The 15,000-nt window shown below is 38.7% G+C and overlaps 1 protein-coding gene, 1 long non-coding RNA gene and 1 pseudogene across 3 annotated transcripts in view; 2 read left to right on the top strand and 1 right to left on the bottom strand.

The window, feature by feature from the left end:
- The window catches only part of LOC138029209 (uncharacterized), a 5,192-nt gene extending 1,273 nt beyond the window's left edge, over positions 1 to 3,919 (top strand). The window contains exons 3-11 of one of the 2 annotated variants that reach the window (XM_068876915.1): positions 149 to 230; positions 554 to 703; positions 882 to 974; positions 1,246 to 1,461; positions 1,635 to 1,718; positions 2,013 to 2,276; positions 2,693 to 2,752; positions 3,017 to 3,083; positions 3,188 to 3,390. In XM_068876915.1, the coding sequence (XP_068733016.1) occupies positions 149 to 230; positions 554 to 703; positions 882 to 958 (309 nt within the window). In that variant the 3' untranslated portion in view covers positions 959 to 974; positions 1,246 to 1,461; positions 1,635 to 1,718; ... (2 more) ...; positions 3,017 to 3,083; positions 3,188 to 3,390. Of the gene's footprint in view, positions 1 to 148; positions 231 to 553; positions 975 to 1,245; positions 1,462 to 1,634; positions 1,719 to 2,012; positions 2,277 to 2,692; positions 2,753 to 3,016; positions 3,084 to 3,187; positions 3,391 to 3,646 lie in introns of those variants that run through there. The other variant, XR_011127840.1, reaches the window with a different exon arrangement.
- A 1,620-nt stretch (positions 3,920 to 5,539) lies between these two features.
- Positions 5,540 to 7,569, top strand: LOC138029592 (uncharacterized). Its single transcript, XR_011127894.1, has 4 exons — positions 5,540 to 5,634; positions 6,279 to 6,372; positions 6,547 to 6,621; positions 7,022 to 7,569. It is a non-coding gene; the product is annotated as an uncharacterized lncRNA (long non-coding RNA).
- A 4,324-nt stretch (positions 7,570 to 11,893) lies between these two features.
- The window catches only part of LOC138030632 (uncharacterized), a 7,619-nt pseudogene continuing 4,512 nt past the window's right edge, over positions 11,894 to 15,000 (bottom strand).

The raw sequence follows: 15,000 nt of genomic DNA on the forward strand, positions 1-15,000 counted from the left end.
AAAAGCTGATTTAAAGGATGTTAATTGAAAAGGAGGGGACGACCCTCCCTTTTTGTGTAAACTTAGAAATAGCCTCATTTATAAGTAATAAGTGCAATAATCTACATACCTTTTTGTACAATGTGAAAAATTATTGTTTTCTCTTTAGTACTTTGAAGATGCTCTCAGTAGCGGTCAGTTTGTTAGGGACTTTGGTACTTCTACAGAAGTAATTAATCTTGAAGGATCAGGTACAGGATAATAATAATAAAAATAATAATAATAATAATAATAATAATAATAATAATAAGAATAATAATAATAATGATAATAATAATAATGATCTTGATTTATAAAGCCTACATTGCAATGCTCCTTTTTTGATGGAATTCACATTCCTTTCCTTAATCCTTAAATATTTTAAATATCTCTATGAGGGTGAATTCCCATATTTCTGTTTGCATTGTAAACTCTAAGGGTTATAGGCATAGTGACAGTGTTGATTGTGGGACTTGCAGGTAGATTGTTTGTAAAGCCATAATTTCATATTTTCTCTTTACTTGTGTACTTGAAGTTGTTAAAGGTGACATGCAGGAACGGCTCAAGGCCTGGAGGGAAGAGCAGCAGCATCTTTCTGAGATATTCAGAAAATTATGCCAGTGCCGTAAGAAGACTTTGTCGAAAGGGAATGAGGACATCATTGAGGCTGTTGCTAAAAAGCAGGGTAGTGTTTGAAAAGGGTAGGATCTCACACTCTAAACATTCTACTGTATTTCCTACATATCAATTGTTATGTATCACGTCTGCAATGGATCTCAGCATTGGTGAATACATGCCTGTGTAACTACACTTACAAAATTAGTCTATATGTTTGCGTGGCATGTTTTCCTGTTTCAATGTAGGTCTGCAGAGAGTGGAAGGAGATTGCTATGGTTACTCGGTCAAAGGTATTCAGAGAGACAGAGCAAGGGGAAATTGACCTCTTTGATGTCAAGGTTGGTTAAGTTTTATTAGTGCTACATTTTCTAAGTTGGTACTGTATGTTGTATTTTTACCAAGCAACACACTGTCTAATGGTTTGCAATTCACTCAGTTGGGCTTGCTTCTAAAAGGAGGGAAGTGACCTAGAGAATGGTCCTTTGTTGATGCCGTAGTTAATTCAGTTCCTTGCCTGATAATTAAGTCCCAGCCTCAGTCACAAGATTTAATTGTCAATTGAGTATTAAATGTTTTATTGTACGTACTAATTTAACGTTATCATTCCAGTGCAAAGAGTGGGGATTCTTGCTGAAAGATTTGTTTCGCAGCAGCCTTGGTACAGAGGATTATGGCCATTTAACCATTGACCACGCTCCTATGCTGATGAGAAGACTCTTGTCAATGACTGAATTTAGTCACCAAGGCTTTGAAGCTTCACACAAGGATCAGCGCCAGTTGTGGGTGAAGGAATCCAGCCATGATCAACTGGGGAGGCTTCCTCTAGTAAGCTATTTAATCTACTGTACACAAGAAAGTGTTATTGTGTAATAAAATTAGCCTTGAACTGATTGACCAGCTGCACAATGACCCTATTTCAGATGGTCAAGGTGAACATTCCAGAAAGTGATCTACACAGTGATGTAAATATTAAGAAAAAATCTTTTTTTTTGTTCCAGTTGAGCAGATGTTGGTGCATTTTTACGCTGAAAAACGTCTGTCCTTTCGATACTGTGTCAGAGATGCTTTAAATTCAATCCGAGGTATTCTAACAAAGTGACTTAATTTGAAACCTTGACTTTAAGTTACTAAAAACTGTGTCTGCTTTAAACTCCATCATACTTAAATTGGTACAAGTTTTTCATAGCCATATTTTGCGGAAGAAGAACTGTGATGGCTTTTGTGAGCTTTTGTTTCTCAAGGAGCTTAAATTATTGCAATGCTGTATTCATGTCTAGGCTTGGAACTATGGCAGTTGTTTTTCTCAGTCATAATTGTAGGAAAGTTGCATTTTGTATCACTCATTAGCTTACTTAGCCATCCGTTTCATCTCCGAGGCTGTGGTTGGAAGACAAAGGAAATGGCATGGGATAGTTCAGACATTGAGTGGATAAAAAGTATGGACAAACTGATGACCATGATGTTTGGTGAGGACTTCTTGCAGTATGATTATGACAAGAAGAAGGAGTGTCATGTCATTGATGACTGCAAACCAAAGTTTGTGAACGTTAGAGAAGACTGGAACGAGGAGTACTCTCATATGATAGTTTTAGATGACTTGGCGCCACCAGATGACTTTTCTATGTGAACGGGTGAAGAAGGTCATTCCTTCGTTTGGTTGTTTGTTAAAAATGACATGTTCAGGGCCGTTACATGAATTTTCATTTAATGCAACACAAAATACTAGCCCTTGAATTATAAGCCCTGTCGATTTTGAAATCAATTTTCTACCTCCAATTATCCCCCCTACATTATAAGTCGAAAACGAAACTCAAGGCCCTTAAAAATAATTTTGTCACATCCGACTATGTAGCTGGCTTATTCTTTGATTTTTCGTGATTGCTCATATTAAGAATGTATGTATGCATGGACCGTTCAGTAATTAAGTAAGTAGGTCTTTACTTAACGAGGGTAGCACGAAATAGCATATAAATGCTAATAAACTAGTCGCCCTCAGTACGACAGAAGCTTCATTCATTTCTTTAGGCGTTACATATAAGCTATTTTGTTTCTTCAGGTCCTTCTCAAACGCCATATCCTTTGCACTAACGAAAAGCAACAGAAGATCAAATTTTAGGTAAAACTTAAATTTAGTTTCAGATATATGAAAGACGGATGTAAGTAGGGCTCTGAAGCTTTGCAAAGTTATGACTAATTTCCCTGTTAAATTTGCCTCGTGACTCGTGACACAGTTTACTGTAAGTATTTTAACTTCAAAAGAATGAAACTTCTTTTTTGGGTGTGAATTGAATTAAGTAAGCCTTTCAAATACTATGTAATATACATATACTTTTCAATGTCATTTTGAAGATGAGACTTTAATGCATTGGTTGTTTTACAGAACCAGCGATTGATGCGGAGGTTGTGGTTGTTGCAGACAGTCCAATTACTCCAGTTGAGCAGGACAGGTCCGTTAAATATTTATTCAGGACAGCAATTTCAGAATTAATTTTATCTTTTTTCTTCCGTGTTGGAATAATTTCCTCCTGTTCTCCTTGCTGGCTCTCCATAGCATTGTTTCCGTTTTTCCACCACCGCCATCTTTGGTAAAAGTTACAATCCTTAAGATGGATCTAGACACCTTAGAGGATGGAAATGAACTTAATGATTCCATTGTGGATTTTTTTTATGATGTAAGTTTTCCTAAATAATGGTCATTAACATTATGGTTTATAGTAACATGTGATTATTGCCCAAATCGTTAAATGGTTTCCCCGGGTCAGGAAATTCTGAAAGCCGAAAAAAAAATATATATCCATTGTAACTTCGCCTTCCATTCGCCTAAAAAAACTAAAACAACCATTTCGCCCATTAATGTATTTTGTGCAACTGATATTTTGTGGTTATTTGGTTTGGTAAAATCGGGGAATTTTCCCTGCCATATCTTTTGGTAAAGCGGTTATTGGCATCATCTATGAATGACTGCTACTTTTCGTCTTTTTTTTTTTTGTTGTTTTTTTTTTTGTTTCAGGTATACTGTCGATGTTTTGGGACAGAGTGCGATGACAAGCCCGTTTTCAGTTCTATCTTTTACGCGACACTTTCGGGATGAACGCAAAATGTTCTCTCTTCACCGGACGGTCAATCAAATGAACGATTTAAATATTCATTATTCGCATGATAATTGTTTGTCCTCAGTTTCAATAGACACAGTGTTACTCGTGATGTTATTAGCTCTGGGGATCGATAGGACTAACGATAGTACGTGGTCATGATTTGGATTGCTGAGCCCATAATTTCTGACGGTTGCCTCCACTCCAATAATGCTATACTTTACGTTAATTTGCCTGGATCACGTGTATTGATTACAGACCACAGCAAACGTTTTGTTTTTTTGTTTGACATCTTTATTAGTGCCGAAGAACGCTATAAGAGGGCTTCTTCTTTCACAAGAAGAGTGAACATTTTAGACAAGGGTTTGATTTTCGTCCCTGTTTGTAGAAGGTTAGTGTGGTGTGTGTGGTTTTTGAAATGAAGAGTGAGTGGACGTATTCAGGTATTTCATCTGGATAAATTTAAATATTTCGACCACGAGTACAATAAGTACTTTGGCCACCATGCCAAAGAAGTAAGTAGCGTTCTTAAATGACCCGCATCCTACTAATATTTCACTTAATATTCCTACTTGTAAATGAAACCCTGACCGTGGGTGCAAGCTATGCCATGTCTTAACGCAGCCTTAACTACTTGCTATAGATAGATCTTAAACTGAGAAGCGTTAATGCTCGCCACCATCGCGGCTTTAGTATTAGGGTGCGTTTTTTTGGGAAAATCAGAAAACGGATTCTTGAATCCAAGAACGGATTTTGCGTTTTTTTGGCGAAATCCAAAAAGACGGATCATGAATCCAAAGTATCCACACTCGAGGAGGATACTTCGGATTAAATCTAAATCCGGACTTTTGAGATTCATCACTTCAGCGTTTTTTTGGGAAAGGATTTGAAAAAAATTATTTTTGACAAGCGGTGTCCCATGCAAAATTGATACTTAACAGCTACCGTACGTGACAGTTCAGCCCAAATGTTTTTATCGCGCCATTTTTACCGTACGATCGAAGACATGAATAGGTCGAAAATAGTTAGGTCTCCTGCACATTTCACACCACAAATTACACCAAACGTTTCTTCACAACAATAATATTGTTAGCACCTTTCCTACAGCGAAAAAAGCATGTTTTTTGTCATTTCTTTTTAAGAAAGATTTTTTTTTCTGATGGCATTTTCATTTAAGAATTTCTCCAAAACAAACTTGACCCCCTTTTTTTTTTCTTGTTTTTAAAATTTGCACGCAATTGTTTGCGTTGTCATGGAAAATAATCCTTTGTTTGGATTTTGCGCTTTTTTTTTTGCGCTGAAGAATCCATTTATCCGAGATCAGAAATCCTTTTTTGGATTTTCCCCCCCCAAAAAAAAAACGCACCCTTAGTGTTATGCATACAAATCTTCTGATGCAGTTTGAGTTATATATACTTATCGTTGATGCTTAAGCTTCCCTTCTCCCCGCAAATATTGGTTATATTCGTAACCAAATAATTCTTTACTTTCAAATGGATTTGAAGAAAAGCCACATGTTAATTCCACTTTTTTTTTCCCTTCACCATGCGCCTATTGCAGTGGACATTGGTTCCTAGCTTTGATCTGCAATCTCCCGTCACTGTTGAACAAAGGGTGAAAAAATTTTGTTGATAGTTAGTTTGGATGATGTTGATAATTTTCACCGTGGTGTTTTCAGTAGTACGAGTATGAGTTTTTTCATGACCAGAAAAGTTAAGTGTTTAATGAAGAATAGATTGCGTTCTGGAATCGTAGGAAACTCAGTACATGCAAATCTGACTATTGTTCTATTTTTTTCCCGGTTTAGGTCTCCGATCGTTATTGTAGATTCAATTGTTTGGGGATCTGAAGACAACTTCCTGGGCACTCCATCGTCAAGAGAGCAAGAAGCTGAACTGATTCGAAAGTAAGATAATTTATAATTCCCGCTCAGCTCTCAGAGCTATTGTGCTGTCGAAAACAAACCCAAGTGTGGAATGTTAATGTCATTCATTAAGTAATGTTTAAAAAACAAGCAGTAGTGTTTTTAGACCCGATAAAATACGTGCTGCGAGTTTTTTGAACGGCTTCAAAAACATTACATCCCACAAGAAGCGTGTCCCTCTGGACTCAAAATAATGGTTCAAATTGTGAGAGGTGAACATTAGCATACAAGAAAAACAAGCTATGCCTTATTAGTATTCTTTATATAAAGAATACTAACGAGGAGTGTTTTATCAGGTACTAAAGCTCATACAAGTGACGTTTTATCTGTGTTTTGATAGGCTGTTAGGCTCATGAATTATTAATGAGTTTTTGAAAGATGTTTAAAAAAATCCTACGCAGTAAGGATGGCAAAACGAAAAAAGCAATGTTTTACCAATATGCCAAAGGTTTCGTCTGGTGAAGTAATACGAGCCTCTATTTTACTTTGTTTTGTTTATTATTATTTTTATGTATATCAAACTTAGTACTGCATGGTGGTAAGGTTGAAGTATAAGAGATGTTGATCCGTTCCCTTTCATTTTGATACCTCTCTTTGCCAAATGTGTTTTGTATTTTGACATACAGTTTTATTAGCGAGTGGTGGGCGAACAGACAGCGGAGTGCAGATGCCCTTGTTCCTGAATTTAGTGACAAGTCAATGCCACTTTTATACCCTCGGGTAAGCCTTAATCAACCGATTGTCTGTTCCACATTGAAAAGCTATCGATTCGTATCCAAGTCATAGTCTACTTAACTTTAAAAGCAAGTTACAAACTTCAGTGAAATGCCGTGGAAATTACTCTTTAACTCGCTAGAAATAGTAGTTAAGCCATTGTCATGCTCGTCTCAACAGGTACCTCAGCAAGAAAACGGGTATGACTGTGGAGTGCTTCTCTTTCTATTCTTTGAAGAGTTTTTCAAACACAAGGTTAGTTGAACAACTTAAAGTCTGTAAGGTGAGGGAAGGGTAGGGTTGAAAATGTGAGATCGTTTCTATCACTCAACTACAGCAGTTTGATACGTAAATTGCCCGCCATGACCAGTGGCGTAGCTGGGATGTTGAAAGGGGCGCAGTGAGTGGGGGGGATATTTACTGTACCGCATTTACGCTTTCAACCAGTACCTCTGAGTTGCTGACACGAATTGTGTCGCATATTTTTTGAGGCTACTCTCTTGTCTTCGTGGCATATCATTGCCTCAACTTCAAACTAACACTTAAGTCGTTGTTTCATCACAAACCTTTACACTCACAGTCCTAACTAGTTTCAGTGAATTGATTTTCTTATGGACTGGGTCTACAATTTTTTTTTCTTTTTTTTTTTTTTCAGTTTCCAATCGACGACCTCCTATCAGAGAAACCCCTTTTGTGGTACAACCAGTCTTCTGCTCTCCAGTTAAGGAAGAGGATAGCCAATATTTTAAAGAAAATGGGAAATTAAATTTGGCCAGCCAGTTGTAGAACGCCGTGTTGATAGAAATTTTCAGTTTACTTTTCTTCAGTTCTGTTAAAAAACAGCGCTTTGTGGTTCACAGCTTTCTTTTAAGAGAACGGCCGTTATATTTCTGGGCCAGTTGTTCAAAGCCCGATTAAGCTAATCCTAGGTAAGCGTAAATTTTACTTGTTATTTCTTTACCACCAAAGGAGGCGGGTTTGCCTCAAAATTGTGGCCCAATAAGGTTATAAATTACAGATTTCTTTTGTTTAAACCTTTTCCCACTAATCAAGGATTAGCTTAATCGGGCTTTGAACAACTGGGCCCTGGAATTTTTTTGGCTTTCCAAGACGCAAACCACTTTAGGGTTGAGGGTTGAAAGACAATGGAGTGGCCCATTCCGAAGCATTTATCTGCTTAGACTTTAAGGCTATTTTAAGGCAGATAAAAGCCCCGTGTAAATAAATTTTACCAACAGAAAATTGCAATGAGGTCTTGCCATTTGTTCTCTGCTACACACAATATCCTTCCCCAAACTTTAATGTTGCACAACGTTTACATTCTTCATCAAGTTTATTTGTTACCTCTGATGTTCATGTACGCAAGCTATCTTCAACTGACAACAATAATTTCTTGCTTGACACTAACTATCGACAAACATAATCATGCCCTACCCAGCCAGGGAGAACCCACTTAGTCAAGGTGTAGTAGACAGCGGTCGTGCAGCATGGTTTCAAGGAAGGGATACTCAGTGGGCGCTTCGGGTTCTATTAAGACTGAAGGAACTCCGCTTGCCGGAAAGCCAATAAAGTCAATATTTCGATACGGTTCTTCAAAGGGTTTGTCGCGGAAATAAATCAGTGTGGAAAGTGGCCATTGAAAATTTCATGTTTTAAAACTACGGACTACGTTAAATTGTTTCGAAGAAACTAGAACGAAGCCATTAACCACTGAACAGTAACCAAAATTGTTTAAATTGTTTCTTGTGTGCTAGTCAATAGGCCTTATTCACGATGGCCACCATGTTGGATTTGCTATTATCATGCAAATTAGCTACACACAGCGTAACACATGGCTAATTTGCATGACAATTTGAAAACAAACATGGCGGCTATCGTGAATAATAATAATAATAATGATAATAATAATAAGTAGGAATTTCTATAGCGCCTTTACCCAATGTCCAAAGGCGCTTAACAACAATAAAAATCAATATAAAAAAACAATAAAAGCTAAGAAATGCTATTAATAATAACTATACTTGAACAAAAAAGTCTTAAGCTTAAATTTTAAACACATTCACATTAGGGCTTAACTTTATATCTAGCGGCAAATAATTCCATATTTTAGGAGCTACAGCGGAAAACGTTCTACCACCATAACTCTTGAGATTGTACCGAGGAACATTTAAAAGATAATTATCAGATGATCGAAGCCTGCGCACAGGAATGTAACGCTCAAGCATATCACATAAATATAGGGGGGCTAAACCGTTGAGAGCTTTATAAGTTAGGAGCGATATCTTGCAAACTATACGCTGCTCAATTGGTGGCCAATGAAGCTGACATAACACTGACGTAAATGGGTCGAATTTACGACCACCAACAACAACCGAGAAGCACAATTTTGAACCATCTGCAACCTCTTAATTAGGTAGCAGGGAAGACCAATCAGTAGCGAATTACAGTGATCCAACTTACAAGTAACAAACGCGTGAATTAGAGTCTTAATATTCGCTTGCGACAAATAGCAATATTCCTAATGAAAAAAAGAGCAGATTTACAAATAGCAGTGTCATGTTGTCATCAAAGACGGTTCCCAAATTTCTCGCGGATGAAGTAGGTACTACATGCTCATCGCCAACGAGTAAAAGATCAAGCTGTGGGTGACTGAGGGCGGTGTCGCGCTCCAGTGACTAGCACCTCCGTTTTACTATTATTAAGCTTAAGCTTATTACACAGCATCCACTTATTTATATCACTAATGCAGGCCTCAATGCAGGAAACAGCAGAAAGTTTGTCAACCGTCGAAGATGACTCAAATGAAAGATAAATTTGCATGTCGTATGCATAGGAGTGAAAACACATCCCGTGAAATCTAACTATGTCCCCCAACGGTGACGTATACAGTAAATACAAAATAGGTCCTAAGACTGAGCCTTGAGGTACACCACAAAAAAAGATCTCTATTAGTGAGGTAAGATTTAAACCAGGAAAGCGCTATGCCCTTAATACCGAAACGACGTGAGAGTCGCTGCAAAAGAATAGAATGGTCAACGGCATCAAACGCAGCAGATAGATCTAATAAAACAAGGATAACAGAGCGGCGATTATCAATAGCTCGCAGGATATCATGTTGAACTCTAAGCAAAGCCGTTTCAGTACTATGCAATCTAAGGCCTAGTAAAGTAGATTAAACGCAGATTGTAAACAATGAGCTGCAAAAGGAAAATTTTCGAGAAGACTACAACATGGTTTACATGTAAATCGCGATTCAACTTGTTAGACGCCCGATGACACCTGTAACTAATCGCTCATTGAAATACGACGGACAAGCTAAAGGGGTTTGTAACGCAAAGCTAACCCATGGACTTGGAATTCAATAAAACGTCCCACTGAAGTTAGAGTCGATAGACACAGCAAGGAGAAGTGTAACAAGGGTCGAAATCATCTTTGCTTGCCAGAAGAGCGAGATTTCGTAAATAACCTAATATTTTCATTTTGCAGTCTACAGCAAAGAATTACTAATAATTATTCAATAGTTTCGTTTCATGGCCTCTTTAGTGGAAGTGATCGATCTCTTGATTTAAACGGAGATTTTCATCACAAGAAATCTAACCGTAAGTTTTCCGTACCGTGAGGAAGTATATAAAGCAGGCCACCATATCAGCTCTACTTCCCTGGTGCATCGTCCTTCGCCAAAGCTGATTTGCTTCTAGGTTTACTGGCTGTATTACTTGCTCTTTGTTTCGCAATTTCTAGGGCCGCATCTGGATCCATTTCTGAAATATCCGGAACTTCCTCATGATTTCTGAATAACGCTTCGGACTTGAATCGCACCACACTTTGCTCCCCTAATAGTGTGTGGAATTTTTCTTCCTCGTATATTTTGTACGAGAAACGCCTCGTCTTCCTTTTAAAAATAGGCTGACGACGATGTTTCACGTCGTGCACACTGTCCAGTATTGGAAAATCCAAGCAACTTAGCATGTGTAAAAAGTACTGTTCTGGGACTTGAAAGCAGTCAACGTGGCACCACTTGGCTGAGGAAAAGAGAACGGCGTCAGGACAAACCAAAACATTGCAGCTTAGTAAGCAAAACAGCCAACGGCTTACCTGGATGATCTGGCACAAGAGAGCAATCTATGTGCTCCACCAGCACCCCCAACCACTTAAAATACTCCTCTCTGTCTTCCAGCGCCAACGCAACTCCTTTTGGTTCGTCAGCATGTATGCCAGAATCATCTTCAAATCTCACTCTTCCCATTAAGCTGGAAATGTTACCTCAGAGAATTTCCATTTCGGAACTTTTTGTTATACAAACCGCAATTCACTAAAAAAGGCATACTTGGCTTCTCACTTCGGCGTGTGTCAATTGAAATGACAGCATAAGGCAAGTAATTAACATATCGACAAAACTTACATTGTAAATGGTTTGAACCCAGGAGTCATATCATTAAGTAAAGTACGATCGTCCGGGTGAGTGTAGTCCTGAGAAGGACTGTTTGAGATGACATTGACTGACGTTTCGACAACCTGAGCGGAAGTCATCTTCAGAGACAAGTGACTCTGACTTGACTCTGAAGATGACTTCCGCTCAGGTTGTCGAAACGTCAGTCAATGTCATATCAAACAGTCCTTTTCAGGACTACACTCACCCGGACGATCGTACTTTACTTAATAAAACTTACATTGTTACGCATGGACAAGCTAAAACAAAAACTGGTGCCTGGAGGCCAGAGTTACGAAGCAAACAAGAACAAATTTATATTTCACTGGATTCTTTAGTGTTTCCGAAGATCTCACGGGATATTGAACTTCTACCCAAGAGGACCAAGTGTGTTATTGCATTGAATCGGATGCTCATCGAATTGTTGAAATGGACGGATTGAGGAAATCACAGGCCATCTACCACAAACTTTTCACGGGGCGGATATTTTAAAACACTATTCCTTCTCACCACACCGGCTACCAATCAGTACTTCCAAGCTGAATAAAGCTTTTCCACTTCATTTAATAAATTCAAACGAATTTATGTACAAGTGTGCCAGAATTATGTTTGGTGCAACAAACAAAAAAGCTTGTCGCCGCTCAGGGGTCACTTCCTTGTTTGCCTTTTGATAAGAACAAAGCACAGTTGCGGCTTTTTTAATTTGATAATTACCGTGAAAACAATCACGAAATTTAAGCCCTTTAAGTTAGAACCTTCCCGCCTCTAAAAAGCAACAAATATGATCTCGCTTTACTCCTATATAAATTACCCAGTTAGTGTAAAGGAAGTTTTGCAAATTCAGAGAACAACTTCGACGTTTATGTTCGGAGATATAACCTAACTGAAACTTTTCAGACCTTAGTAGCAACTAGGCACGTTTCAGAAAAAAAAAATGACATAAAGTTCACACAACGATGTCGAAATATTAGCCCTAGTCAAGCAGTTAATGATCTCGCATCTCCAGAGTTTACTGAGAAGTGAGAAATTTAAGAACTGGACAAAAGTTATAGCCAAAAAATTGTGACCTGGAAGCAAGAGAAAAGCCAGTAGCAATTATTACATCAACTGTTCAGGTGACTGTATGCCTGTCCTTTTCAGGTCAGATTTAAGTTTGCCAAGTTTGTTCATAAAAAAAGCAAGAGCAGCTCTTGATGACGGTAATTCAGCCGTACCTTCCTTAACCAGTGCACGAACCTTGGGATAAAATCCAACTGCTTTTGCTACAGCTTTTAGCATTCTTCTTAAAGAATACAAGTCGCTGGCAATACTGTAGATACCATTCTTGATAACTTCTGGGCCAAGTACGTCTTCGCACGGGTAGTTCTTTTTCTAGTTCATAGTGTTGACCCAGAACTTTCTGCCACCTTCGTACCTTTCCCAAAATCTATGAGAACAGGTTTGAATTTCGATGAGTGTATGAGATCTTTTTCAAGAACAACATTGTTGGCTTTGATGTCATTATGCAGGTCACCTTTGAATGCACATGTTTCAGGGCCAAGCATATTTGAATGAATATTTCAGTGCTGTCCAACGGTGTAATCATTCTTTTGTTGGCAGCCTTGTGGAGGGTAATGCTTTCTCCATTCACCCCATGAAATTGCGTCACCAAACTCAACGGCTTCTTTTTAATAACAACACCAAAAAATATCGGAAGTCCCGTGTGGTCACCTCAAGCATTAACGATCTCAGCCTCTCTCAGTAAACTCTTCTTTGCAGACTCTTTGCTTTCTAGGGTGTCGTCGTGGGTCATTTTCTTCACAATCACTTCGATACCTCGATAGCAAGCGTGGAAACATTGTCCGTAACTTCCACTGCCAACAGCATGCTCAGACAGCAACTGAAGATAATCTGGATCCAGTTCTTTCAGACAAGCTTTAGACTCTCTCGGTATCTGAATATTTCTTGTGATCACACGTCGAAGTCGATGGACTTCACTCAGTTGATTTACGTGGTTTTTTCTCGACGACGTTTGCCCCACGTGCCATCTGCAACATCACCGCCCCCCGTAAAAATCCCGTCAAAGGTCGCTGGTCGCTTACTAAAACCTCACGTGCATTTTGTTGAAATGCGGAGGGCTTTCTTTGCTCGACTTTGGCCCTATCCTTTAAAATAGTATTCTTTTCAACATTTATGCCTTCGCCGACTGAATAAGGAGGATTATTACGTTGGTCTTTGAGGTCCATTCTTGTGCGATCATTTCTTTCTTCCACAGGTATTTCGGTTGAAGAGTTTTTTTGTAGAAAATTTTTTTCGCCCCTCATGTTTCCTTTTCCTCCATTCTTTCTCCTGCTTTGATTTCTCTTCATCAGTGTTACCACGCGAGTACATGGCTCGCTTCGAAATTAGCTCACACCAACATTTGTCTCCGCCATGTCCAGTTAATTTCAAAATGTCCCAGATTCCGTTTCCAGTCACAGAATTGAAGCATTTTGAATAGTAACTTTCCAATTTAGCGTCTCGTCTGTCACTAAGTGTATGGAAATTTTAGCAAAGATCATATTCTCTATACTTCTCTGGGTCATTTTCAATTAATTGACAGTTTAATGACACTCCAACGCATTATGACAACTTTTGGTGTGAAACTCGGCGGGTCTTAATTTGAGGTATGTGTATTCCTTAAAGGTACTTACGGTCAGAGCTCCGTGCGTCCCCTCGTGGCATGTACAAGTACAAGGAAAGGTTACGTTTGACCAGTTCACGTAACCATATCACGGGCTCAAGTTTACAGGTCATCGAGGAGGCAATACTCCATTTGAAGGAAAGGTTACGTTTATACAAACTTTTGCCGTGTAGCACTTATATTTTATACAGAATTAACTGACGAGAGTGTAGTGTAACGTGAAGTGCTAGATTTCTATCCCTCATGAATCATGTGAGCGTTAGCCCTACTAATGGAACTGGGCCCACACAAGGACAGAGAAAAACTCTGACCAGGGTGGGAATTGAACCCACGACCTTCGAGTCAGATCTCCGCCGCTCTACCGACTGAACTACAAGGTCAGACGGGAGCAGGCCGTGGGAACTGTAGGTCGTGGGTTCAATTCCCACCCTGGTCAGAGTTTTTCGCTGTCCTTCTGTGGGCCTAGTTCCATCAGTAGGGTTAACGCTCACATGGTTCATCTCTCGTCAGTTAATTCTGTTTAAAATATAAGTGCTACACGGCAAACGTTTGTATAAACGTAACCTTACCTTCAAATGGAGTATTGCCTCCTCGATGACCTCTAAACTTGAGCCAGTGATATGGTTACGTGTACTGGTCACATTGGCATACATGAAGAGGCGGACGTACGTATCGCTATATGGTGACATGATTTCCCATTTTGTCAAATTTAAATCTGAAATAAAGGTTAAAGGGGTACTCTGACGAAAATTGTATCCTTCCTATCTAAGCCATTTTGAACCATAAACAAATAGTCTGCGTGAGAAGAAAAATGCTGTTTACTTTTTTCAAATATCTCTTTTCGTTCCAGAGATATTCGAGTTTTTAAACTATGCAAATTAGCCAAGTGATGACATCACTCAACCAAATTTTGTTCAAATATGATGAAAAGAGATATCTCAGTCAATTTGTTTCAGATAGTTTTGATTTTTTGCACTAAGTTTCTACTAAGTGTTCTCCACTTTATGTGCCTAACAGTTCTGATACCATGGCATCCTACTGGGTTCCAGACCTCCCCCATATTAAAAGTTTTCCTGGCCACCTTTGGCATTCCATTTTGATAATTATTTGCTAACAGCACTTCATATGCATGATCCAGCAGGCATATAAATATGTTAGCTCGAGTTTGTGGCCTTGTTTAACATTTTTCAAGTTGAAAATCACTAACATATTGAAATCAAGTGCGTGGGGACTGGATAAGAGTGAGTTGACATGGGAACAGAGTTTTTTATAACCATAGGTGTGTTTCCTGTAGAACTATTAGACTACCAAGTTTCAATGGTCCGCGCTGCAAATTGGCCAAGTTAGCTCTATTTCTATACTCAATATAATATTGGGTTGAGTGTATGACGTCATCAGTCGTCTCATTTGCATATTTTACCCATTTTTCAAACTTAAATATCTCCGGAATCAATGCAGACATTTGCAAACGGTAAATGGCGTTTTTGTTCTTTTATGGAATACACTCAAAAAATCAAGGGGTAAAATGTGATCATAGTACCAC

The sequence above is a fragment of the Montipora capricornis genome, chromosome 13 (assembly GCF_036669925.1).
Source record: "Montipora capricornis isolate CH-2021 chromosome 13, ASM3666992v2, whole genome shotgun sequence".
Lineage (NCBI taxonomy): Eukaryota > Metazoa > Cnidaria > Anthozoa > Scleractinia > Acroporidae > Montipora > Montipora capricornis.